The sequence below is a fragment of the Mus musculus genome, chromosome 15 (genome assembly GCF_000001635.26).
Source record: "Mus musculus strain C57BL/6J chromosome 15, GRCm38.p6 C57BL/6J".
Classification (NCBI taxonomy): domain Eukaryota; kingdom Metazoa; phylum Chordata; class Mammalia; order Rodentia; family Muridae; genus Mus; species Mus musculus.
The window spans coordinates 6,412,913-6,440,779 of NC_000081.6; the positions used below are offsets into that span (position 1 = coordinate 6,412,913).

The 27,867-nt window shown below is 40.9% G+C and overlaps 1 protein-coding gene across 9 annotated transcripts in view; it reads left to right on the forward strand.

Annotated features, from left to right (window-relative positions):
• The window catches only part of Dab2 (disabled 2, mitogen-responsive phosphoprotein), a 140,928-nt gene extending 113,125 nt beyond the window's left edge, over positions 1-27,803 (forward strand). For 3 of the 9 annotated variants that reach the window (NM_001008702.2, XM_030248312.1, NM_001037905.3), the window contains 13 exons: positions 3,894-4,082; positions 5,318-5,457; positions 6,827-6,925; positions 9,323-9,454; positions 10,174-10,254; positions 11,014-11,040; positions 11,285-11,338; positions 11,723-11,785; positions 18,042-18,195; positions 22,253-22,888; positions 23,479-23,585; positions 24,071-24,138; positions 25,870-27,800. In NM_001008702.2, the coding sequence (NP_001008702.1) occupies positions 3,992-4,082; positions 5,318-5,457; positions 6,827-6,925; positions 9,323-9,454; positions 10,174-10,254; positions 11,014-11,040; positions 11,285-11,338; positions 11,723-11,785; positions 18,042-18,195; positions 22,253-22,888; positions 23,479-23,585; positions 24,071-24,133 (1,647 nt within the window). In that variant the 5' untranslated portion in view covers positions 3,894-3,991 and the 3' untranslated portion in view covers positions 24,134-24,138; positions 25,870-27,800. Of the gene's footprint in view, positions 1-3,893; positions 4,083-5,317; positions 5,458-6,826; positions 6,926-9,322; positions 9,455-10,173; positions 10,255-11,013; positions 11,041-11,284; positions 11,339-11,722; positions 11,786-14,608; positions 15,989-16,383; positions 17,038-18,041; positions 18,196-22,252; positions 22,889-23,478; positions 23,586-24,070; positions 24,139-25,869 lie in introns of those variants that run through there. The other 6 variants (XM_011245324.1, XM_017316424.2, NM_023118.5 and 3 more) reach the window with 5 other exon arrangements.
• Positions 27,804-27,867: the final 64 nt, after the last annotated feature.

Sequence of the window (27,867 nt, forward strand, 5' to 3'; positions counted from 1 at the left end):
GGTACTGCAGGTGCCTCCCATAAACAGAATAATATGCAGTCTATTCTGGAGAGCATCCTTAGGGCTCCTGTTCTTGGCCTAGGAAATTAAAAGTATATTAAATACAGATACACATATTAAAAAACTGATATATTTACACTGCTCCAACAGTCCAGGTTGCCATCCACATGACTGGCTCCCACACGCCAGATGAATCTTCCCCTTTCAAGGAGATTCTGGTCCTGAGGATTTGACAGACAAGCATAAAGTTGATCTATGGGAGAACTTGTGATCAGCATGGGTATTTAGAAGGGAGAAGGGAGAGCTTCAGAGAAGACCTACCCATCTTCAGGGACAAATAGGTACCTAAGGATGAAGGACAGAGGCACCTCAGCAAATGGGAAAATGTAAGGACATAAAGCAAAGGTCAGTCACAAAGAAACAGTGAGCTTGGAGCTTGCATCCACATGTGAAAGAGTAGGGGATGAAGATGATCAGGACTAAAATATTCAAGAGCGTTATATAGGATGCAAAAATAGCAAATCTTTGCTTAAATAAAAAGGGGGACTCCCACAGGAGATTTTCAAACCTTTTATTTTAAATTCATTTTCCTTAAGATTTATTTATTATTATACGTAAATACACTGTAGCTGTCTTCAGACGCACCAGAAGAAGGTGTCAGATCTCATTACGGGTGGTTGTGAGCCACCATGTGATTGCTCAGATTTGAACTCAGGACCTTTGAAAGAGCAGTCAGTGCTCTTAACTGCTGAGCCATCTCGCCAGCCCCCCCCCCTTTTTTTTAAATTTAGAAAATGTGTCATTTAGGGTGACAAAAAAACAAAACAAAACAAACAAACAAACAAACAAAAACAATGGCAATGGAATCCAGTAAACATAAGCCAGGATGCAAAGCTTCAAGAAAGGCATAGACATGTGATGCATAGGGTAGGACTACTCAAATGGATGGAAAGCAAAGCAATTGGGTGTGTCAGGAGACCATCAGCAAAGTGAAAGGAGAGTTAAGACAAACAGGCCTTTGAGGGTGGTAGAAAATGGGAAAAAGACACAAAGTAGCAATCTTTTCCTTTTACAAGCTTATTCTTGAAAGAATCAAGAGAAAATAATCCTAAAATGGTCAGGTTACACTAAAGTATTTTCTTTATTTATAAGATGATGTCTGAGCAAGGTTGGGGGAGAGAAGGGGGCCATGTGGGAGAATGAGCACTGGTGCTCCTTAGAAGAGGAACTTAGTTTCACCCCTGCTTAGTTTGTAATGAATCCTCAGAGATGAAGAAAAGACCTTTAAGATTTGAAGGTCATAGATATAACTAAAAGAATCATCTCTCATGTCACCAAGAATCTCAGAGACCAATGAAAGCGCACAAAAAATAGGTGGCATATGCACTATTCTGGTTGCTTCATCAAATTATTAAAAATGGGTGAGTGGCTTAATGCAGGAGAAAGTGATTGCCACAGTCCTTCTGAAGGCACGAAGTCCAAAATCAGGACGTGACATACTTGGCTGCTTATGGGAGCTTGGAGATAGAGTCCACTCTGAGTTTGTGCGCCTAGCTTCAGGTGGGCAGTAGCTGTGACTTGGCTTTCCTTGGTTGACAGACACATCAAATCCAGCCCTTCTTGTTCCCACCTGCTTTGTGAGTCTGTCCCTCAGACCTCTCCTTACCTTTTACAGTAGGGGCGTGAGTCATTGGATTTCAATCCCTTCCCAAATTCAGGACAATCTAAGACTCAGGGAACTATGTCTTAGACAGACATTTATGGACCATCACATGTATACAATAAAACACCTTCTGTAACAAGAATGTGATTTCTAAGATAAGATTCATATGACTCTGAGCCATATGTGTAGGATAGAAGCTGGTTCTGCTGCTTGACAAGTAGTGCAATCTCTCTGCCTTGATCCTGTAATCCTGGGGTGTTGAGGATTTTTAAGAGTTAACAAGAAAAATTAAAGACTTTTTTTTTTTTAACCTTCCATGACTACAAAACAGCAGGTATTTCCCGTGTGGTAGGTTTGGTCCACAGTGTTGCCACACACGGGGGACATAGTACAGGATGAAGAAGGCTTCTGCAGTAAGGGAGTGTCCCGGACCAAAGAGAGTGTTACAGTAAGCTTCTAAACCAAATGGAGTCTCTTCTTTCCCTTTGGTCTACAGTTTCAGATTGTTCGCCCTTTCAAGCTCCTCTCCATCGTGGAGAAGCAGAAAACCAAGTGGTAGAAGAACCTTTAGAACCTTAGTTTACCCCTGTATGCTTTGCAATGGGCTGGTTTTCTCTACTGCAATACACAGGGAGGCCCGATAAAGAGCCTGTGAAGCTCATGAGTTTGGAAGACACTCGTGCTGAATAATACCATAAAGACATTTATTAATGTACACCATGAATTGTACAAGAGACACCCATAAATTCTCAGATAAACAAGCATATTGATGGGAAGAAATGGAAGTCATTTGTTTTTATTACTGATTTTTCAAATAGCATCTGAAACAATGTGTTTCATTATGACAGCTTTTTAATATAGATCGTTACACTTTGCTTGTAGTTTCTCCCACTACCTTCCCCCACCCAAACTTCCGTAAGCTACGCCCCTTCCTCTTTTAGCTATTCCTCTTTATGTTTTCATGCCATACATGCATGATATATTTGACCTAGACCTATATATATTTAAAGCTAGACCCCACGTGTCTTAGTCAGGGTTTCTATTCCTGCACAAACATCATGACCAAGAAGCAAGTTGGGGAGGAAAGGGTTTATTCGGCTTACACTTCCATACTGCTATTCTTCACCAAAGGAAGTCAGGACTGGAACTCAAGCAGGTCAGGAAGCAGGAGCTGATGCAGAGGCCATGGAGGGATGTTCTTTATTGGCTTGCTTCCCCTGGCTTGCTCAGCCTGCTCTCTTATAGAACCCAGGACTACCAGCCCAGAGATGGAACCACCCACAAGGGGCCTTTCCCCCTTGATCACTAATTGAGAAAATGCCTTACAGTTGGATCTCATGGAGGCATTTCCCAACTGAAGCTCCTTTCTCTGTGATAACTCCAGCTGTGTCAAGTTGACACAAAACTAGCCAGTACACCACGTAAGAAAGAAATATTTGATATTTTTTCTTTTATCCCCTCATGTTTCCTTCTGTTGCTTTCCCCTCTCTTTCTTTCCCAAAGAAGTCACATTCTGCTAATATGTCATCCACATATGAGAGAGAACGGGCAATGATTATCTTTCTGAGTCTGACTTAACGTTGCTTATCAGGTTGATTCCCAACACTACTGTCCCCTCCACACACACAGTCATGGAGGTATTAAAATCACAGTGCTTATACAGCACTTGAGGTCATATGTAGAATCCTAATAATAGATCCTTAGATCTATCAGTAAAGTAGTAAAGAGTTCTGCTCTTTTCTACTTTGAGGGGTGCTGGGGATACAAGCCGGGTGCGAGTCCTTCTTTATGCCCCTAGAGCACAGTTGCCTAATCTTAGCAATTTTGTGCATAAGGAAACTCCAAACATCCACTTTCAAACATCAGTCACAGTCTTATCAAGCTCAGGAGGTATGCTTCTATTTTGCTATGAAACCTAACCAGTTTCTGATTCCTATCTTTGATTGTAGATTCTTATGCCAAAGTTCTAACACAAGTTGCTGAGCTAGGTAATCATTAAATGCTACCAGAAATCAAGCACCTGATGAAAAGTTTACCAAACAATCCTTTCCCCTCTGGGAGCTTCAAAGGGAACAACCCTGCTTTCCAAGTTCCCATCTAACAGGGAAGGGTTGGCAAGTGCGTGCAGCCAGCCAGCATATACCAACAGCAAACTGGCCCTGTAGACATGCGCGGTCAGAGTTTAGGTTTGTTACATTTTTACATCACGATCCCTCTCCTCTACCCTCAGGTGTACTTTGTGGGTTCTGTCCTTTTGAGACCTGCCCGTCGGGGATTGGCTGGTATCAGTGACTGTCTACTGCTGGATTTTCTGCTTGCCTTCCCGTCATGTCTAACGAAGTAGAAACAAGCACAACCAATGGCCAGCCTGACCAACAGGCTGCCCCGAAAGCGCCATCAAAGAAGGAGAAGAAGAAAGGTATGGGAAAACAGCTCTTGTCTGTTGTCTGGCTACCACAGGAGCTTAGTCTCAACTTCTAACTTTTTTTCTTTTTGGCACAAGTGATTGCTTTGCCTCAGGTAGACTTGTTTCTGCATCTTTGGTTGTACCAACTCAGGTCCGGTTAGGAAAATTTCATAGCATTTTGTTCTTCCTTTCTTTCTTTCTTTCTTTCTTTCTTTCTTTCTTTCTTTCTTTCTTTCTTTCTTTCTTTCTTTCTTTCTTTCTTTCTTCCTTCCTTCCTTCCTTCCTTCCTTCCTTCCTTTCTTTCTTTCTTTCTTTCTTTCTTTTTTTCAAGACAGGGTTCCTCTGTGTAGCCCTGGCTGTCCTGGAACTCACTTTGTAGACCACGCTGTCCTTGAACTCAGAAATCCGCCTGCCTCTGCCTCCCAAGTGCTGGGATTAAAAGTGTGCACCACTACCCCCGGGTTTTTTTCTTTTTTTCTTTCTTTTTTTTTTTTTTTGATCATATGTCTTTCTAATAGTTATTTAGTTTAAACATATGATTAGTTGTACAACCACAACTATTGTGTAATTGTCTCTCCATAATTTATTTACCATTTTGCCTTACAGGCATCCCCATTTTTGAGAAATCAAATTTTTGACTTTATTAGATAGTTTTGGTTTTAAGTACCGAGAGATAGTATTCAAGTCTTAGCCTGCCAGAGCTGGAGAAGATGTCATGACCTTTCTCTTAGCTTTGGCCAGTCCTTCAGCTCTAGGTACGAGACTGCACAGCCTGTTTGGGAGCCCAGATGTAAATAGAAAGAAGGAATAATTTCCAGTCACAGCCATGAGAATTTACTGCCAGTTCACTTTTGTTTCCTTGGTGATTCAGAATATTAGAAAATTGTTTGATGGCTTAATTTTTTTTTTCTTTTACTAAGCAGAATATGCCATTTTTCTAAAATTCATTCAAAATAAAGCTTTGATGAAGAATATTCTCAATGCCCAGTTCATGAAATAATTCTTATGTATTTCTCATATGCATTTTGTGTCTTGAAGTGTATTTTGTTTGCTTTTATTTTTTTCTCCTCTCAATGCTACACTTGATATTATGAAACATGATTTTGCTCAAAAGAATAAGACTGGAAATCATGACTTACAGTCAGTATTCAATTTTTGGGGGAAGGGGGGTACCGAGCACATGTGATCGTACCTAAGGGTGACATTTAAATATAAGCTGTATCGTGCACTTCTTTTTTACTTTGTAGGTTCTGAAAAGACAGACGAGTACTTGTTGGCCAGGTTCAAAGGTGATGGTGTAAAATACAAGGCCAAGCTAATCGGTATTGATGATGTGCCTGATGCTCGAGGAGACAAAATGAGTCAGGATTCTATGATGAAACTCAAGGTAAGAGGAAGAAATCATTGGCCGTCTGAACCAAGCGTCTGAAGGAGGGAATTCTATTAGCGCTCACTGACTCATGTCTATGTGATTGGAAACGATTCTCTATTCACATTGATTCTATTCACATATTGAGCCTCCAGTGTTCTCTTTTCAGAGAAGCCAGGGCTAGTCTGACTTTTTTGAGTCCTGTTCTAGAATCAAGAATATCCCATCAAGGATAGCAAGAGTCTGAGAACCTTGTCATGTGGGCAAACTCAGAACTTGGATGAGCAAAGCCCCATCCCTAAATTTTCCACCATGAAATGATTTTAACAGTGGTGGGCAGTTGTGAGTGATCAGTATTCTGCATGGAAGACACAAACTAGGGACTAGGATGTTGGGCACCATGGAGAAGGTTCTTGCCTTTCAAGAGTAAAGACCAGAACTTAGATCACCAGCACCTACACAAATGTGACAGTCCATCTGCATCCCCGTATCTAGAGGCAGAGACAATATCCCCATGACAAGCTGGATTAGAGTGATCTTTGTGCTCAAATGAGAGACCCTACCTCAGTATAGAAAGTAGAGAACAATAAAGAAAGATATGTAGTATCATCCCCAGCCTCCACACACAAGTATACCATACACATATATGTATTCCAAAGTAATAAAAATTAAATAAAAATTGTAAAAGAAGTCACAGAGTGCCTATTGACTGAGAAAGTCTTTAGATGAAATACAGGACTCCACATGTGAATTTATATGTGTGCATGTGTGCACCTGAGTAAGGACAGAGGTTGACAATGAATGCCTGCCTTAATTATCCTTTATCTTACTTTTTGAGACAGAGTAGCTCATGGAACTCGAAGCTTACTACAGATTGGCTGCCCAGCAAGGTCTGGGGATACTGCAGTCTCTGCCTCCCCAGCACTGAGATTCCTGGTGTATACCACAGCAAGCAACTTTTATGTGTGTTCTTGGGGGATCAAACTTGAGTGCTCTTGCTTGTATGACAAATGCTTTACCAACTGAGCCATCTCTCCAGGTCCCGTGCTTCAGGATTTAAATTTCTGCCCTATGCTACCATGTGGACCTAATTAAACAGTACAGGTTTTAGGTGAGCCAGCTTCAGTGTGTGTGTGTGTGTTAGAGATATTAAATTTATGAGTGTGTACATATTAGGCAAGCACACTTTCACTAAGCTACATTCCTATCCCTACAAGAAATACATATATCTTCTACACCTTCCAATTACCCTTGATGAAAGGTACTTAAGCCTTTCCCAGATGCCATCCAAGCTGAAAGCAAAGCAGTTTGTCTTTCTAAGTTCTGCCATCAGAAGTATTATAGAACACTTTAAAATACATTTCTTTTATTTTCCCAATCTCACCAGGGAATGGCAGCAGCTGGTCGCTCTCAGGGACAACACAAGCAAAGAATCTGGGTCAACATTTCCTTGTCTGGCATAAAAATCATTGATGAGAAAACTGGGGTAAGAATGTGTACTTGCTCGCCAGTGGGTACCCACCTGATCTGACTGTGGTTGATTTCTAGTGGGAAACTGCCTTTTCTTCCTCAAAGTATGAAAAAGAAAACTACCATGTTCTACTTCTCCAAAATAGACAATAAAAACAGAGGCGTCAAGGTATCCTTTTTTGAACTTTATTTCCTATGAAACACATGACTGAGACCCTAAACATACGTATGCTTCTACTGTTGCATAGTAGTTGTTTTGATCCTCAGACTACACTAGGTTAATCTTCACCTCGCTTATTTTAATGTGTTGATCATGTGTGAATTTGGCAGCTTAGTTCAAAACCTTTAGAAGACTTTTCATCTCTCTTTCCCTGTCCTTCCCAACCAGCTGTTGTTCTAGGTTCTTCCTTCCTTCCTTCCTTCCTTCCTTCCTTCCTTCCTTCCTTCCTTTCTTTCTTTCTTTCTTTCTTTCTTTCTTTCTTTCTTTCTTTCTTTCTTTCTCTTTTACTTGTGGTAGTTATTGTTCTGTCACAAGAATCAGTGTTGCTTCTTCACTGTTTACTTTACTCTGATTAGTACACAAAAGCTATAGTATTTCAAATCTTCGGTGGCACTTTTCCATTATTCTATAGAACATGGTAGGATTCATTCACTTAAAGTGTCATTAGTAACTCTGCTATTCATAGCAAGACACTATGACAAGATTCCTTTCCAACCCTTCCAAGAGATACCCATTATCTAATATGCAAAATATCTGCAAGATTTAGGACCAGGGCACCATGGTAACTGTCCATTCAGTTTGCTGGTCCTTAGGTCCTCAGATATTATTGTCTTTATCAATATCCTTCAGCTCTTGATAACTTTTTATCTCAAGTCCTCCAGAGAATGGTAACAGGTTTCTCTCATAAGCATTATTCCTTTCTTCTTCTTCAAATATGTCCCCTTTAGTAAGTTAATTTTGTTTTTTTTGGGGGGGTTGTTTGTTTGTTTGTTTGTTTGTTTTATTTGTTTTGGTTTTTTTGGTTTTTCAGGACAGGGTTTCTTTGTGTAAACCTGGCTGTCCTGGAACTCACTTTGTAGACCAGGCTGGCCTCGAACTCAGAAATCTGCCTGCCTCTGCCTCCCAAATGCTGGGATTAAAGGCATGAGCCACCACGCCCGGCTTGTAAGTTAATTTTGATATACACATAAAATGATAAATATAGATTCATAACATCTATAAGAAACCATATAACTATAATTTGCTTTGCAAAAATCTTCATTTGACAGCTCTAAATGTCTTGTAGACTAAAGGGTGGTTGTCAAATGGAACTCAGTGCTTCAGATATAGCACATGACTACTTTTTCAGTGATCATAGGTATTTGGAAATAAAATTCAAGACACACTTTGCCACCTACAGATATCTTTGAAGAGTTAAACCCTGATGTGTTCTGGAAAGAGAGAGGGTGTTTGGGGAGAGAGGAAATTAACCATAAGAGTCTCTGTCACATTTGACTTCTTAGAACAAGGTCCTTCTAGGACAGGTTAGATACACTTATGGTGGCGTTTCACGCCTCTAGGATTTACTGGGTCCAGTCATTTTAACGAAAATACATGATGGATCTTTGGTTGTTGTCTAAGGGCCCTATGGGCAATCCAGAAGCTTACTTAGGCTGTTCATTTAAGTTTGTCATTTACTTAGGAAGATAGGCCAACTGAAGTTTTGTTTCATTTTGGTTTTTCTTCTTGTCATTCTTTTATTGCGGGGAATTTGCTCAGGTGGTTGGTCAGTTGGTCAGCTGCTTTTGAGATACTATCTTGTTGTGTTGCCTGAGCTGGTCTTGGAGTCATAATGGCCCTGCCTCAAATTCCCAGGGACTCTAAATGACACAGCACACCCAGCTCAACTCGGGTTGGTTCAAGGGGCTGTCTGCTCCCTCTTAACTCTCACCAACCATTGAAGCTCCCCTCAGTCCTTCCTTGTAGGTGGCATTTTATCTTTTGGATAGAGAGAGAGAGTCAAGTACTTATATTTTTAGAAAGGATGTTTTTCTACTTTTGTTTTCTATTTATCCTTCCTTTTGGAGCCTTTTCTAGCAAAAAGAAATCTAGATGTAGCCTTGAACCCAAGACTAAAAAGTCTTTATTCAAAAGCTTTAAACTCACCGGGCATTGGTGGAGCACGCCTTTAATCCCAGCACTCAGGAGGCAGAGGCAGGTGGATTTCTGAGTCTGAGGCCAGCCTGGTCTACAGAGTGAATGCCAGGACAGCCAGGGCTACACAGAGAAACCCTGTCTTGAAAAAACAACCAACCAACCAAAAGCTTTAAACTCTTTGTATTTCCCTTCACATTTGTTTCTGATCGCCAACTGTGATAGCCAACAAGTCCATTCTTTATTTTTCACTATTGCTCTTCTATGTTCCCTTTTAAGGTAATTGAACATGAACATCCAGTAAATAAGATTTCCTTCATTGCTCGTGATGTGACAGACAACAGAGCATTTGGTTATGTGTGTGGAGGTGAAGGCCAGCATCAATTTTTTGCTATAAAAACAGGGCAACAGGTAAGCTCTAAAGCATAATACACCTGAGAACTGGTTCTCTGTTGAGAGTAGAAGTGTTTGGGTTTTTTTGTTTTGTTTTTATTTTTGTATTTGTTTTTTGAGACAGGCTTTCTCTGTATAGCCCTGACTGTCCTGGAATTCACTCTGTAGACTTGGCAGGCTTCAAACTCAGAAATCTGCCTGCCTCAGCCTCCCAAGTTCTGGGATTAAAGGCATGCACCACCACTGCCCAGCACAAGTGTTTATTATTCAATGAGATGTACTGGAAACATTTCATTAGGCCAACACTAGATCTTTAGGCCAATCATCATTCAGAGAAGAACTTTTGCCTCAGAATCTATTTAAAATGTTACTGATAGTCATGTGTGTGGCAAAAGAGTTGTGAGAATAGACTTTCTATTAATGCTACTAATGAACTTAGAACAGTATTGAGTTATTCCCAGAAATCTTAAAGGAACTCCCAAAATCGACATGGTACCTCTTGTTTTGTCTGAATAGTTGAAGAAAAATTCTATTGCGGTAACTATGTTCTTAACATCAATGAAACATTTATTAACCCTGTGTCCTTTATTTATCTGAGGGTGGTAGCCCTCTATAAATCAGAGAAGGGTTGTAAGCAATCTCAAGTAGAAATTAAAAAATATATATTAATGAGAACTGAATATGGGCAAGGAAAGAAGATGGAAACAAAATCTTGTTGATGCTGTCTATTGTTTCAGGCTGAACCATTAGTCGTCGATCTTAAAGACCTTTTTCAAGTTATCTATAATGTAAAGAAAAAGGAAGAAGATAAGAAAAAGGCAAGTAGTGCTTGATAGGCGTACTGGATTCACTGGATTGACAACTACTCAGGGCATGTTTAGTGTTGCATGGCATGTCTGAAGAGTTCATTTTCTCTCCTTCCAAGTGGAAAATTGTCTGCTGTTCTTAGATGGACATGGTAGGACTTTGTGTTAGGAAATCTGATTTGCTGTCTCTGACTCCTTACAACATTTGGGGTCGTTAAAGGACTTGACAGAGCAACTGTGTTTATTAGGATTTCTATTGTTGTGAAGAGATGTCATGAGCACTGCAGCTCTTAAAAAAAAAAAAAAGTTAATTGGTGCTGGCTTACAGTTTCAGAGGTTTAGTCCATTACCAGCATGGCGGGAAACACAGTACTGTGCGGCAGACATTTTGATTGGCAGGCAGCATCAGGAGACTGTCACACTGGCCAGAACTTGATCATATGAGATCTCAAAGCCCACCTCCAGTGACACACATCTTCTAAGAAGACCACACCTACTCCACCAAACCACACCTACTAGTAGTGCTACTCCTACTAGGACAGGCCAAGCATTCATACACATGAGTCTATGGGGGCCATTCCTATATCAAAGCACCACAGCAACCTAGTTAATTCTAGAAAGTGTTCAAATCCAGTATCTATGTGAGAGGAGGGGGGAGAAACACAGAGTGAAGTACATAAGGTTTTGTTGCTCTTACCTATGCATCAGGGTGTGTTTGTTTCTTTGTCAACTCTCTTCCCAAGCTCATTGAATCTGCATCTTTCCTTTTAGGTTGAAGAAGCCAACAAAGCAGAAGAGGTAAAACTGCCTCTTACTTCTGTGATGAGTGTGATGTGTAGAGGCCATGTTTGCTATCTGCAAGAGCACTTTCCTCTCATGACTTAATCCTCGGGGCTAGGGGCCAGTTTTTTCACAGACAATAAATAGTTACATTATTAGAGACCAAGTCATAACAGCTCAATGGGGGTAATCAGGCAGGGAAATAAATTCTATGGGGCTACTTCAGCGACCAAACCCTTTAATATTTGCCTTTTATTTTCAGAATGGAAGTGAGGCCCTAATGACCCTTGATGATCAAGCTAACAAATTGAAGCTGGTATGTTGGTGATGTTTTCTGATTCTTACTCGTTTGAACATGGGTTTTCTGTAGATGTTGCTAATACTGGATCTATATTGAATCCATAGGAAAATTCAATTGGGATGCTGTTTTTATGTGATATTTCTATTAGTCTATAACATAGTATTCTCAGTAGGTCACCGGAATCTAATACAGTACTTCTTTAAGGTGTCAAACAGGGCTATATGCCTGGGAACAAGCCTACACTGACACAAGCAGCCTGATATCAAATCTGTATGAAATCAACTACAATCCAATCGTGACAACTGTTTTCTATACTTTAGGACACAAACAATTACAGTGATAGACAAAGTAACTGTCTTTAGTAGACACATCTGAATCTAATCCAAATACTTTTTTAAGGGTGTTGACCAGATGGATTTGTTTGGGGACATGTCTACACCTCCTGACCTAAATAGTCCAACAGTAAGTGTTTCGTTTTTAAATTTGCAATGTAATTGAAATAACACCTATACTCCAAATTTACAATTAACCAGAGAGCTTGAGCATATCATGGAAACTTGGAATGTCTTGACTTTTATTCATGAAATAGAAGTGATTACTAGAAAAATAATTGAATCTTAAGTGGCCATAGGAACCTATTATTACTAATTCAGATATATTAGTATAGAGGTTAAATCTGTGCTACTATACAGTCAATAAAATCCTTCTTGGTAATAACTTGGGATCAGAAGGAAGAGCTGAATTAAATTCTTGGCATAAGTCAATTTGAAGGAAGTATGCTTATTAAATGTTAAATCCTAAATTGTCTTAGCTTTTTCATTTTTTTCTGCTTTCCTTTTTTTCTAATTTAGCAGTATGAGTTTGACATTAATAGTTAACTAAGATTCATTTGATGACTAACAAATGCCTTTGTTTTAGAAAATTGCCCATCATTATAGAACATTATGATATAGTAAACCTACTCATCGATGAATCTGTGACTTATTCTTCAGATCTTCTATAAGACAGACCTCAGACAGAAATATTTATGTCATTTTGAATGACTTCCATCAACTTCTACTATTTATTTCCTAGTTTCCTGAACACCTGCTATTGGCAAGGCATAGCAGCAATCAAGACACACATGGGTCTTATCATCAACCATTCTGGCTAACAGGGAGTGTGCTGACTAGTGACAGAGCCAACTAAATGATGCTAATTACAGTATGTTCACCTAGAGTGCAGATTCAGATACTGCTTCTAAAGAAGGAAGTTCCTAGACTCGAGGATGACAAGGCAATAACTAGATGAGCAAAGACTTAGTACTTATTCAATAATGGGGAGAGGATTAGTACATATACAATAATGGGGGAGAGAATTAGTACATATAGAATAATGGGATATGGCTGGCTAAGACTTCCACATCAAGTCTTCGTGATGTGCAAAAGATCTCAGGATCTGAAGTGAGTGAGAGAAAGAGAGAGAGAGAGAGAGAGAGAGAGAGAGACTGGGAAAGATTCTCCCTCCCCAGAGTGCTGCAGAGAAGTCCAGCAGGCAGAATCTAACTGCATAAGCCCAACAGTCGGCCAAAGCATGGACTGTGTGCATTCTCCTCTGTATACCTATGTGGGAATTGCACTGTGCGGTGCCATCTCAAAGTCCTTGCAGAGCCTACAATAGAGGAGTTAGAATGACCGGATAGTCTTTCAAATAGTGAGTCCTTCCTGACTCACTCGTCCGTGGGATCTTTCACTTTTTTATAGTGCTTCTTCACTGTTTTCAGGGCAAGACCTTTGATGGGCTAGGCTAGCTGATCGTAGTTCTGGGCTGTTTTAGACTCATCAGCAGTCTTGACAATTCTTTTATTAGTAGTAGCTTCCTCCTTGGAGGAAATCAATATCTGTGGGAGTCTACTTCCTAAATGTCACTCTGAAATGGGCACTCCAAGAGAGAGGAAGGTACTCCATACATGAGTGGAATTTCAGAGGAAGAAGCAAGAAGGCGCTGATTGCTTAATTGGCTTTTGTGCACTTCTGAGGCATTCTGGCAGTGAAAAACATCTGGGAGAAGCCTTAGTTTTATATTCCATTCCTTGCAAACTAAAAATGTTTTTAATTTGTAGAAACTCAAGTTTTAGTTTAAGAAATAAGTTAAAATAATACATTTAATCAAAGTAGGTAATCTCTGGTAAGTTGTTGCTGTTGTTGTTGTTGTCGTTGTTGTTGTTGTTTTTAGCTCATGGGGCTAATTATGTGTTGGTTAGATTTTTCCAACGTGTTCTCTCACATTGCCTCCATATGCAGAGGTCACAAAATAGATGTTCCTCTGACTGGTAAAACTAGCATGCTCTAGATTTTTTTTTTTCAATTCTTATAACAACTGCTCTGGAAAATGTGAAGCCTAGGAGGAATAAAAAAATCTAAGTTCCTTAGACTCCCTCAGTTATCCCGAGCGGCTGTACCTTCTCCAAAATTGATGAACAGAACTTTATGCACTTCAAATAATGTATTGGCATCCCTTAGAACATAACCTTTTGTAAAATGATGGAAGCATTGTGTTTCATGCTATTTAAGAAGTAAAGAGAAAGGGAGAGAAGACGACACAGAGACACAAAGACAGGCGAAGAGTGAAGGAGGGAAAGCAGAAAGGTAGGGGTGTGTGATGACCTTGAACTTTAAAAACCTGACCACTTCAAAGACTACAGGAAATGATCCAGCATCACAGAGAGTAAACATGACGTGAGAGGATTAGATTAAGGTAAAAAGTTTAAACAGTATATCTATATACATGTGTATATAGATACCCCCATAACATGGCATGGGGTAAACACTGGTATAAAAGAAATAGAAGTATCAATAAGAAAAGCATAGAGAAAGATCTGAATTTGAACTGGGTGATTGAAGTATACAGGGCACAATGTAGTATCTAGGGTAAAAGCAAGTGGGGTCCTACCATGTAAGCAGTCTGAAAACCGATCTAAAGAAGCTGATTTTAATGCACATAAAGAATAGCAGAAAGCCAACAGTGGGGTTGAGGCCTGGCTTGGTAACCATTTCCGGGAAGCTAGCTACCCTGCTCACACTCCCTTGCTGAAGTGACTTGCTTCACTTTCACAGCTGTCTGAAGGTGCTCGGTGGTAGCCAAGAGTACCAATGGTCCAGACCGTCCAACGAAGCCCTGATGAAGCTCTGACCACAGGAGCAGACTAAGAGTCTCCTGGCCATCCACTCTAGTCTTTTAGGTAGACTTACACTTGGATCAACAACAACCCTCACCTGAGGAGAGCCTTATACATTTTGCTTGTAGGGTGACTGTTCAGAAGTCTAACATTGTGACTCCTGTTTGGTGTCCTAAGAACAACTTCTGAAGTGTCTGGAAAGGAGAACTCTGCCAACTGAGAACACCCAACTGTGCTAACTGAGAGGTGGCTCAAAACAAACAAATTCTGAAATCAAGCTTCCCAAATGCATCTTACCCCACCTTTTGATTGCTTAAAATCCCCTCATTAAGAAGTCTCCCATTCATTTGTTTGATTAAAAGTTTTTCCATTTAAGCTCTTTCTTGTGATGAATTCTTCTAGTTGCAAAATGAAAACCAGCCTTTAAAAAAAAAAAAAAAAAGAAAGAAAGAAAGAAAGAAGGAAAGAAAAAGAAAAGAGAAAAATTGATTTTATATTTTGCAGCAAAGAAAGTAAAATTGATTAAAAAGAGAGACTATAGTTTGGGCCTGATTTTGTTGCCTCTTCTATGGTCACAAAAGAGAAATGGAACATTTTCTTTGTTTAAAAGACGTTTGAAGTCCCTTTGTCCTCATTAGTTTAAAAGGTTCTGATTTCTTTAAAGTTGTGCTTGTCCCAGTGATCAAAATAGTGCTCCACCCAGGTTAATTCTAGATGTCTACTTAAGCTTCCTTCCCAGCTGGACACTGTTTATTGTTTAAAATCTATGGCTGATATAGTTAAGTATTTAATGAATCAAAGTCAATCGAAAAGGTCTTTCCCAGGCTAAATCGTAATTAGCTATGAATTGGAATAAAAACACGCCAAATTGATTAAATTGGTAGCTTTGATGCTAACAATTTTCATAAGACAAGTGAAGAGCCCAAACAATTACCATCTATATTTTTCTCATATAATAGAGAAGAAATGGAATTAGTATAGTTATGCATTTCACATGCTTTGAAGATCCCACCCTAAAACCCATATTTTTTCTTAGTTTATTAGGTGACTTTAATGCTAAATAGGTAAGACCACTGCCACAACTGAGCTATGTATTAAAATTATTTACAACAACATGAGGTTAGTGTGTGATTGATTAGATGTGATCCCTATTTTGACTGTCATGTTCAAAAGGTATGTCCAAGACCAGATGAAGATGGTAAACATGAGAGGTCCAATTTAGCTAGTACCGTTAGTAAGGTCTTTGTCTGTTCAAAGAGTCATACCTACAGATCAACATAAAAAGGGAGAATCTTGTTTTCCCCCAGAGGAAGGAAAGACACTTGACTTTAAACTTCATCCCAACCATAACTAGAGTTTTGACATATAATTCAGTGGTAGAATGTTTAACTAGTATATTCAAAGCCCTGAGTTCAGTTCCTAGCACTGTACACATACACATATGATGCACATATGAGCATTAACCATTGAATTTGCTCACTTAAAGAAGTAATTAGTTAGAGACTTCTAGAAGTACAACCCAGGACTGGTGACTATGTTTCTCAGATAGGAAGCCGGGCCAGGTTTCTGAAGTCAGCTCATCTGTCCAAACAGTATATTCAAACCATTTAGAGTAAATCTTAATTAATTCAAAGATATCAGTTGGACCAATGCAGATAATGAACCCAAACCATTTGAATGTATGAACTAAAGAGAATGTATTTGTTTTTAACACAATTTCATCAAAGGAAAGGCAACCCCATGGGAACTTAGGTAGGGAGTTGATGGGAGATGGTAATAGTCCCAAATTCTAATAGGAACCCTGGTAGTCCTTGTCATATTGATGTAGTTTTCTCATTTGGATTATAACATGGACTAACACTGTCTCTCTCTTTCTCTCTCTTTTTTCCCCCAAATGTGCTAGGAAAGCAAAGATATCCTGTTAGTGGATCTAAACTCTGAAATCGACACCAATCAGAACTCTTTAAGAGAAAATCCATTCTTAACAAATGGAGTCACCTCCTGTTCTCTCCCTCGACCAAAGCCTCAGGCATCCTTCTTGCCTGAGAACGCCTTTTCTGCCAATCTCAACTTCTTTCCCACCCCTAACCCTGATCCTTTCCGTGATGATCCCTTTGCACAGCCAGACCAATCGGCACCCTCTTCGTTTGATTCTCTCACATCTCCAGATCAGAAGAAAGCGAGTCTGAGTAGCTCGTCTACTCCACAGAGTAAAGGGCCCCTGAACGGTGATACTGATTACTTTGGTCAGCAATTTGACCAGCTCTCTAACCGGACTGGCAAACCGGAAGCTCAGGGAGGCCCGTGGCCCTACCCAAGTTCGCAGACCCAGCAAGCAGTGAGAACTCAAAATGGGGTATCTGAAAGAGAACAGAACGGCTTCCATATCAAATCTTCCCCGAACCCTTTTGTGGGAAGCCCTCCCAAAGGACTATCGGTACCGAATGGCGTAAAGCAGGACTTGGAAAGTTCTGTCCAGTCCTCAGCACATGACTCCATAGCCATTATCCCACCTCCACAAAGTACCAAACCAGGAAGAGGCAGAAGGACTGCTAAGGTGAATTGTCTTTTCCGCATATCCATTAGCAGAGTGCATGCTCGTTACCAAAGGGTGGTGTGACGCAAGCGCTCTTCCTTGCTGCTTTTTTAGTTTCCTGTGTGGCTGTGACGTAGAAAGTGGGATGAGGCACATCGGTCCTTCAGGAAAATGCCCCTCTAGCCAACGTTCTTCCTAAGCTTCCCAGCTGTGTTTGCCACATCTGCTTTCCGTTTGCATGTCTTGTCACTTAATACTAAACTAAACACAAGTTGTTGTTGTTTTTTTTTTCCATTGTTAATGCTGCTATGCTTCTGTTCCTCTGGTAAGTTTAATTGTCATGTTTTGGGATGGGAGGGCGAGAGTTCTTGTGATGATTCCCTTGGTCCTGCCCCCACACTAACGCCACGTCCCGCACACCCCTCATCGCTGACGTCCATGGTGGTGGTGAAAAACTCTCAAGTCTGTCTCCTCTCTTAAATGTAAATGTCGATTGAGTAACCCATTGACTTAGAAACTTACAAGACCACTATTACCAACTTCATTCAAAAGCGACTCCAAGTGCAGCGTCTGTAGGAGATTTTTTTTTAAAAGCACTCATAGGAATGTGCAGATTGACCTAATAACGAAGGCAGTGTTGTCTCTGTCCAAGCTAATCAAATAGAAGGATTGTAATTATTTAGGAAGCTTACATTGCGCTTTCTTTCCCAGCTTCACGTTTTTTAGCCAATACGGAGACCAGACTGACACAAAAGGATAAAATGAGAAAAGTAGATTTCATTTTGCAAGTCCAAGATGGTATCCACTTCTCTACCCACTGAAGCCATGTGTCCTTATCCCTCTCGCCCCCAACCCCCACCTCACCTTTGGTCTGTTATTTACTTCGATAGAAGTAATCACTTGCCAGTAATAATAGGAGGTTTTCCTTTCCGTGGTGGTTAGCTTTGGGTAAACAGTGGAAGACAGGCAGAAGCTGTGTTCCCTCCTCCTGAATAACTCTTCTCCCTCCTTCTCCATTTTGTCAGTCTTCAGCAAACGACTTGCTTGCTTCAGACATCTTTGCCTCAGAACCTCCAGGCCAGATGTCCCCCACAGGACAACCTGCAGTCCCGCAGTCGAACTTTCTGGATCTCTTCAAAGGCAATGCTCCTGCCCCAGTGGGGCCCCTTGTAGGTCTAGGTATGTTCCTCGAGTTGGAATTAAACGTGATGCTGTTACCGTCACCCATAATGATAATGCAGGGGAGGAAGGCACTTCCTATGTTGGGTGGGCAAAAGTGGGCCATGTCAAGCAACGCTCCTCGTGCTGACCCCTGCACAGCCCACACCCCTGTGAGAGTCCTGCCTTGTAGGTGAAATTCAGCTCTCTGAGCTGCCACGTGGATTGCATGTCCCTGAACAGCTAGCTGGCAGTGGCTTTCAGAGGACAGTTTTGTAAAGGATTCTGAAGTCTGGCTGGCTTCAATGGTAAAAGGAGATAAAGTGAGAGAGCCTTGGGTGCTGTCTGAGTTGCAAACGTAGGACTATGCATACTTTCTATGCCATTTGCCATGATAGACAGAGGTCTGTCTCCTCTCAGACCCCGTTATGAACCCCAGAATGGGTGTAGGTTAAGCTTGAAGCCAGGCTAAGTCATAAAGAAAAAGTCTGTCTGACTTCTGGGCTCTGCTCCCCACGTAGGTCTGAGTAAGCCCATCTGGCTTTGAATACTTGTATCTTTGCAACTCACAATCAATAGTTTTTCTAGAAGAGCATCTACGTAGAGATAGAAGGAGAAATACTAGGGGAAAAAAAAAAGCTACATCTAGAAGGAACATAGATGGAGTTTTCTTAGACAGTGGGATGTTGCTGGGTACATTTTAAATGTATTTTCGGCTTGCCAGATCCACCGAGCCTCTGCTGTAGGATGCTGCTGAAGGGGCCTTGATTGAAGGCTGGCCCTGTTACTCTTTCTCCACAGCCTCTGGCTCTTTTCAGGCTGCATAGTTCAGTTTTCAGAAGCCCTAACAATAGTCTTGGCCACCCTGCTGGGGACTCTCCTTTGTTGTTTGCTTCTTGGCACCTGTGCAACCTCAGGCAGAATCCGACTTGGGAGGTAGGGGGCACCATGGATCAAGCCGGACTCTCTGGCTCTTTGGTAAAATTGGAACGGCGATCATGGCTTTCCCTACGCTCTATGGAATCAGCAGTCACAATCTTTTTTCTCTTCCTCTATTTCTTTTGTACTCTCCTTGGCTATTTTTCTGCAAAGGAGAGCAGTTTGAGTCTGCCATGATAAGTCTGTCTAAACGTGTCAGGAGTAGGGGTAAGATAAGGAGATGTTACTACTGTTGAGTGACTGACATCCAGGTGAGTCTGAGAAGCCAGTAGATGCCCGGCTTCTGCTGGATGCTACAGCACCAAGAGACTCTTTAAATGCCTTTACCTTTTGGAGGCCTCCTTTGGGGCGTTGTTCTTTTCCCCGTACCCACAGTGAAACAGCTAGTATCTTTCCTTCATAGAAAGGCAGAGGACTTGCATTGGGGCCTGTGACTAGACCACATCCCAGGAGCAATGCCTTGAAGAATTCTTACAGCCAATATTTAACAAGTCAGCCTGAAGATACAGCTGGACCTTATAACTGTTAATTTATTCAGACGAAGTGAAGCTTTTTGGCGAGGTGCCCCTGTTGAGGCCTTGGGGTATACAACTGCAGAATACTGATGATTCTTCCAAGTTTGGACATGAAACTCAAACTGAGCCCCACAGTGTAGCCCCTGTCCATTGGCAGGGATCCTCCGCCAAACCATGGAAGGTTGTAGGTCTGGCTTCCGCCGGACCCAGCTGGGGAACCGTCTCCTCTGGAGATCTTGGGGGCGGGTAAAAGGCTTACAGGAAGCTGAGCCCTCAGCTTTGACTTGTACCCTGTGTTTTGATCTAGCTTCAGAAGGTAGTAAAATTAATGCTTTATGTCCATACTCTCTTATTCCTCAGTCCTTGCCCGTACTTTCTCTAGCTGGGCCATAAATGTCTTAGGAGCATAATGGGTTGATAGGAATGACGGCTGGCACAAATGCAGACCTGCCAAGCACTTAACTTCCTGGCAAATGTAATATTGTTCTTTCGTCAGAATGGCACTCCCATTGATACGATCTATGGCTAAACTTAAGCAGTTTCACAAGGAAAGGCAAATACATAGTTCAGGATGAAGGATGATAAATGGGTAATTTCTCTCATTTATTTATTTATTTGTTTGTTTGTTTATTTATTTATTTATTTATTTATTTATTTATTTATGAGACGGTGTCTCTGTGTAGCCCTGGCTGTCCTGGAACTCACCCTGTAGAGCAGGCTGGCCTCAAAACTCCCAGAGATACCCCTGCCTCTGCCTCTGCCTCTGCCTCTGCCTCTGCCTCTGCCTCTGCCTCTGCCTCTGCCTCTGCCTCTGCCTCTGCCTCTGCCTCTGCCTCTGCCTCTGCCTCTGCCTCTGCCTCTGCCTCTGCCTCTGCCTCTGCCTCTGCCTCTGCCTCTGCCTCTGCCTCTGCCTCTGCCTCTGCCTCTGCCTCTGCCTCTGCCTCTGCCTCTGCCTCTGCCTCTGCCTCTGCCGCCCAAGCACTGGAACTAAAGGTGTGCGCCACCACTGCCCAGCTTATGTATGTATGTATGTATGTATGTATGTATTTATTTATTTATATTTAATGGCTGATATTATTAGTAAATGATCCCTCCTTCCATTCACAATATTAATTTATTTTTGAAACATTGTTTAAACTTTGTTTAAATTAAACCCACTTTTAAGTCTTATATAAGAAAATCTAAGCAAAGCCTTGTCTTGGCTTTTCTGACTGTATTCTGTAATGCAAGCAAATCCTGGCTCCTGTGTCTATGAAGTTAGTATGTGGATTAACTTATCACTGCACAGTAGTGCTTCTTGTGCCTTGCTATGAAGAGGTCAAAATGGGAGAATAAGGTGCTGGAGTCAGGGCCAACACTCTTTAGTTTGTCCCTCTAGGCATGGACTGTGAACTTCCTGATTTGATTATGTTCTTGATTCAGTTCCCTCACTGAGAAATAGGCATGTTGATCAAGTGAGGTGTCCCTTCTGTGTGAATGGAGCAAATGTGTTCCTAGTTAGATGCCAGCATTTGTGACAGTAAAAGAATCAAATGCCAGAAAGATTAAGAGAGAGCTCCCTAAATCAGGTATAGCCATATATACCTGAGCAGACCTTGGATGCTGGCTCCACACCCAGTTGCCCAACACCCATTGGAGGCCTGGGTTTCCTGAAGAATACATGACATGGAGGCAGACACTAGAGATAACAGTCCCTGACTCAGGTCACCATTCCCCAGGAAGAGGCTCTGCTTTCAGCTGCTTTATCTCCTCCACATTTCTTATAACTCCTCAACCCTAACTTCTGGCAAAGCGTAGTGAGCGACAGGTGGCAGGAAGCACTTTTATTTGAAGCAGCCTTCCCAGGATAATAGCCTTTCCTCCATTCTTATATGTAAGTCTAAAACTACGTTGACCTCAACTAAAATTTATCTTCCCTCTGTATCGGTGTGTCAACTCAGGCAGTGTTCAAAAGCAGAGAGACTTTGAAAGAGGAGAGACTTTTGAGGCCCCATGTCCATTTGTGACAGCTGGTTTTCATAAGTGCCCAGCAGGAACCAACTGTTAGATGCAAATACAAAACAATGACTGGGCACAGCGGATTATCTTAATTAACTACTTAATAATCATTGTAATTTGCATACGTAAATCTGTCCACTTAACAAATCTGTCTTGCTATTGAAAAATCCTATTCAGGGTACATCCATACATGTTTGATAAATATTTTTGTTTTTCATGATCAGGACCTTATAGGGGTATATTACTCTTCATAAGAAGGAAAGTAGAAAGGTATGGTAGAAAGAATATGCACAAAGCATTTGAAGGCTAGCTAGACAGTGCTAATGAGCTAAGTTTCTGAGAGATTTAATGTCTTAGAGTCATTATTTCAGAGCCAGTTTCATAACTTCATAAAGTATTTTGCCTTGGGAGTGCTCTACAAATACGCCCAGAAAGTCATGCTTTTTTTAAAATTTAAGAATCCTTGTCATAGGGTTGAACACAGCCAAAGTATGCTATATGGATGCTTGAAAATGCCATGATGAAGCCCATTATTTCATACAATCAGCTCATCATTATAAAAAATAAAATAAAAGAATCCTCTTCAAGTTTGTCTCCTGATAACTTCTTTCTCCCTCTTCCTTCAGGTACGGTCCCAGTAACACCCCCCCAAGCAGGACCCTGGACGCCTGTTGTCTACAGTCCTTCGACAACTGTGGTCCCAGGAGCCATAATAAGTGGCCAGCCTCCCAGTTTTGGCCAGCCACTCGTTTTTGGTACAACCCCAGCAGTACAAGTCTGGAATCAGTCTCCATCATTTGCAACCCCAGCTTCCCCTCCACCCCCCACAGTTTGGTGTCCTACCACATCTGTGGCGCCCAACGCTTGGTCATCCACAAGCCCTCTGGGGAATCCTTTTCAGAGTAATAATATCTTTCCACCTCCCACCATGTCCACTCAGTCCTCTCCTCAGCCTATGATGTCCTCTGTTCTGGCCACACCGCCTCAACCACCTCCCCGAAATGGCCCACTAAAGGACATTCCCAGTGACGCTTTCACTGGCTTAGACCCCCTTGGGGATAAAGAGGTCAAGGAAGTGAAAGAAATGTTTAAGGACTTCCAGCTGCGGCAGCCACCTCTTGTTCCCTCAAGGAAGGGGGAGACGCCTCCCTCTGGGACTTCAAGCGCCTTCTCCAGTTACTTCAACAATAAAGTTGGCATTCCTCAGGAGCATGTAGACCATGATGATTTTGATGCCAATCAACTGTTGAACAAGATTAATGGTAAGTTTGCTCAAGTACCTGCCAACTAATATTCAGCCCCATCCATATAGACATATGGCCCAATGGGGAGCTCAGAGGACCTTCTTTGTTCATCAGTAGTCTACCTCCTGCTTCCTCTGGCACTCAGGGCTGTGGAGGTCACTTAACCATTCACCTTAGAGCCCTTTACCTCAGCCAATCCCGGGGACTGGCCCAATGCTGCCCTCTAGTGACTGTTCTCAAAGGGCTTTCAAGAGCCATTGAAAGATGGATTGTGACTTTCCGAGAGCTGAATGATTATCCCATATGCCATGACTACAAGGAAGGGACCTGTGAGTGTCTCCTGTTTCAGATAGTGTATATATGTAACTGAATGATTATCTAACCCATATGCCATGACTACAAGGAAGGGACCTGTGAGTGTCTCCTGTTTCAGATAGTGTATATATGTAACTTTCTGTTCTGTGATGGAGAGATAGATTCCTGGTGTATGTGGTGATTTCTAGCTCACTGGGGTAAAGAACTAAGTTTCAAAGCTAAGCCATCAAGTGAATATGTGCTGTGTGTGAACACAGCTTGTCTACTAACTACTTGGGTTCTTTGCCTTCCAGAACCACCAAAGCCAGCCCCGAGACAAGGTGTCCTCTTGGGTACCAAGTCTGCTGACAATTCACTCGAGAACCCTTTCTCCAAAGGGTTCAGCTCATCAAACCCCTCTGTAAGTATCAAATGCCACATACACCTATAGCTTCCTGAGCCTACCTTTCCTGTACATTAACTCTTTGATGAGAATGCCTATGTGGCTGTGATGTGTTCTTAGGAAACTTCATAGTATAAACATCCCATCAAGCTGGAGTGAGATTATGTTTCATGGGCACTATCATCCCCTGAACTTGAGGAATAATACCATCAAAACCTCTCCTTTGTGCTTCACTTAATCTGTCTTATGCAAACATTGATGGGAGAAGCTGAATCAAAATAGACTCTTAAGAACCTTTAAAGATTAAAATTCTTAATCTCCCATTGATCGTCCATCAAAAACAATTCTTCCAAGTTGAGGGAGACAAATGCAATTTTCTCCCCAGCTTTTAACATTGTCTGATTGGCTTACCATCTAACTGGTGCTTAAAGGAAATTGGGATTCTATTATGTGTTTTTGTTATCGCTATAATAGTGTTTGTTCTGTTTGGCTTCATCCCCTAGGTGGTTTCTCAGCCTGCATCTTCTGATCCCCACAGGAGCCCTTTCGGAAATCCTTTTGCCTAGCTTCTGTAAGTGGAAGAGCCTACTTAGTGTTGTCTTGGAGTAGGTGGACGGTGAGAGATGGTGATGTAGAGGGAAAAGCATGAGATTTTATTTTTAGAATTTTAAGGAGGTTGAGTATGTGTAATTTAAGAGTAGCAGATATGGAAATCAATGCTCTGATAATTTAATAATAAATATTAAGTATTTTAAAAATATTTTTGCAGTCATAATCTAGTTAGGAGATGTAAAAATTTAGGTTGTATGTTGATTCTTCAGTTCTATGTGGAAATAAATTCAATAGAACATATATTTTTAACCTTCTACATTTTTTTTTTCATTTTTGTGACAAGGTTTCACATATCTCTGCTTGACTTCAAATTCTCTCTGTAATGGGAAATGACTTTATTCTGATCCTCCTGCCTCCACCTCCTAAGTGCTAGGATTACAGACGTGTACCATCACACCCAGTTTTCTGTAGTCCTGGAGATGAAACCCAGGCTTCATGAATGAAGCCCTATCCCAGCTAAATTCCAAGACTTACCTTTAAAAGAACGATGTTCAAGGAGAAGCATGGATAAGTCAGCTAAACAAAGAACAATACGACATCTCTGCCATTTCTTTCTTCAATGGTGATCTCAAGTTGGTCTCTGTGGTGGGATACATCACTCTAACAGCAGTGACTGCCGGAAATGCTACCTTGAGAAGCAGTAAACATTCAAAATGAGTCAGAGGCTTGGGTGTTCCATCTCTAGTGGAAGTTATTCTAGAAAAGCTGAATCTCTGCCAGGGTGTCATGTAATCTGTTCTTTTCAACAATAAATGACAACAGTTGTGTTTTAATATTATAACATCAAAGTGAAGAGAAGGAGGAAGCTATATAACACTATATATAGGAGGCATAGCAGAAAGGGGCAAAATAAGACAAATAAATCCAAATCCCTTTTATTCCAATATTTCCTCATCCAAACAAAGCTAATCTCTATTTTGATTCATATATAATAGATAAGTTCCTCACATATATCAATCATAAGATATATTTCCCATTATCCATGGAAAATGCATTTCAAACTTCCATGAGGATTTTTGAAACCATGAATCACAGACTAGTGCCAACCAACTTTTTTCCTTATACATAAATACCTAAATTTTAATTGATAAATTAAACAGAGATTAACAGCCAACATGAATAACAACAACCTGTAAAGTTCATAGATTGGGTGAAGAATCATTTTTTTTTTTTTGTCGTGTTGCTGCAACAAAATACCTGACACCCAAGAGGTAAAAGGTTCATGGTCCAAGTCCATCATGGTAGAGATGGTCATAGTAGCAGGAACTTTCATCATTGGCCAACAAACAGAGAGATATGAGCACTGCTCAGCTTGCTTTCACCCCCTTACTTAACTCAGGATCCTATCCCAAGGATTCCCATCCTATATTTAGGGTGGTTCTTCCTAGTTCAGTTACTCTGATCCAGATATAGATGTATTTGGTCTAAAGCCACACTCCATTCTTTAAACTAGCCTTGATGTTATTATATAGTTGTGACTAGCTTTGAACCCATTCTCCTCTTTCCTTGGCCTTCTGAATGTTGAAGCCATCCACATGTACTATCATATCTGGTGTATATTACTGTCTTGTTCAATGTTTAGATCAGTTCTGGGATATAGTATCATTAACCCCTGAAAATAATGTTTTAATATGCAGTACTTTGATATTCAACCCAAATGCTTTAACCATTATTTTCCATGTTTCTCTAGGAAGTTGTAATGATGACTATCCAGATGAGCAAAAGACTGGCTTTGGTCAAGAATGAAGCAGACAGCCAGAAACATGTTGACCTCTGTCCTCGCTCCAGCTTTGACGTATTATCTGTTACCCTATTTGTTTTGGCCTCTTGTACTTGTAAAATGCCTTTCATTTTCCTGTCTAGGCTAAAGCTAAACTTAAACTATGGCTTTACGTAAATTAAGCTCCTAAACTCTCTAGCTCCAATATAAATGAAGTAGCTTCCCTATCAAATCCTTGTCTGTTGTGCCCCCTTGAAACTTCCAGAATATTCTCCATTCTACCCTCCATTTGGGAGGAGCGGCTACCTTTACCCTTAATATCACACTGCCTTGAGTCAATGTCCAAATACTCATAGCTCTCAAAGTCATTTGGGGTTCCTGGTGTGCGGCCTAAACCTAAAGCATCCTATTAATAGGGAAGTAAGACACCTTGCTTCCTATGTCCACTCAGAAAGAATTTTATTTAATAAAATGAAAGCAAGACTAACTTCTCAAATCCACCCAAGGACCATTTTGAGATGGTCGTTTCTCAGCTAACTGCACCATTTACCAATCCTGCCCCAAGTGGTGCTTACATTTGACTTGAAGAAGAGAAAGAGCTAACTCAAAACACAAGGCATTATTCAAAGCTAATAAAACAATTTCTCCCTGGGGCCCCACATTGTTTTCATTCCAGATACGTTGCAGCTGTTTGACCCTGATGACATTATGCCCTACATTTTCCTTGAAGATCCTGATTTTATTTCATGTGATTTTTGTTTCTCAATAAAGATGATTATTGTGTGCATTACTAAAAAATAATAAAGTATAATTTCTCTCATTCTGGTGATCTCTCCCAGGACCTAGGCTGTTCCATTTTCAATCTCTTGCTGGCTGTTTTAAATGAGAGGAAAGCATTCTTTATCTCTCCCTGTCTTTCTCTCTTTCTCTTTCAGTTCATTTTGCTCCTGGGTTTATATAAACAGTGCCTCCCTTTTACCAGGAATGGATTTTTCACGGGGCAAAAAGCATTAAATGTTTCACAGATCTGAAGTGCACGCACCCACTCCAGTCATTGTTAGTCCAGGGGCTAGACTTCTGGAAGGTGCACCTTCTTCATTCTCCCTATGGCTTGGGGGACTTAGACTGAAGTTTCATAGAGCAATTTAACACAGTAGGGGAACTGGATTCTGCTCAGCAGTGAAGGACTGTATTCTGAAAGCTAAATGTGACTATGCTAGACACACTGGGTCCTTACTGGATGACTAGGCCTTTATCAAGTAACTGGAAAACTTTCTTGAAGCCACAATCATGGACAAATATTTGGGGTTATCATTGAAAAATCTGCCTGAAATATATTCCTCATAGCCTTGGAAACCTACACAGTACATTTTCATTTCCAGGCTTTTTGTTATACAGAGCTGAAGGGTTTGTTCCTGCCAAGTTGTGTTTTTTTTTTTAGTTTATGTTGAGTATTTTTTTTTCAATGTTATCTCTTGACCCAAAATGCTCAGGTCCTTGTGGGTGTTAGTCCAATCTTACCTTTTGTTGGAAGAGAATGACTGCTCAGGTTTTAAACAAGGCGCTAGCCTTGTGAGCCTCTGTTAATTAGCCCCAAGTGATCCAAGCTGAAGTCCTGTGGGTTTCTGTTTAATGCTAGTGGTTAATTATCTATGATATGTGTTTCTTTTTTCCTGTCTGACTTCCTACTCAGTCATTATGAACAGACTTGAAATCATACTTTAAAAATTTCAAATACCTGAAGATGTGCTAAAGTGAAGGTAACTCTTTCTAGATAGTCGAGTTTTTGAAAGTAATGATCAGCCACACAACTGTTTTGTATGTACTTGTCTTCTTGTGCACTTTTCTGTATGCAAACAAATCTATAAATTTACGCATTCAATAAACTGGAATGACAAAAATTTCATGTCGCTGTTAGCTCATTCTAGTATTTGATTCCTGCTTTTGGATCAACTTGTTGCAAGGTAT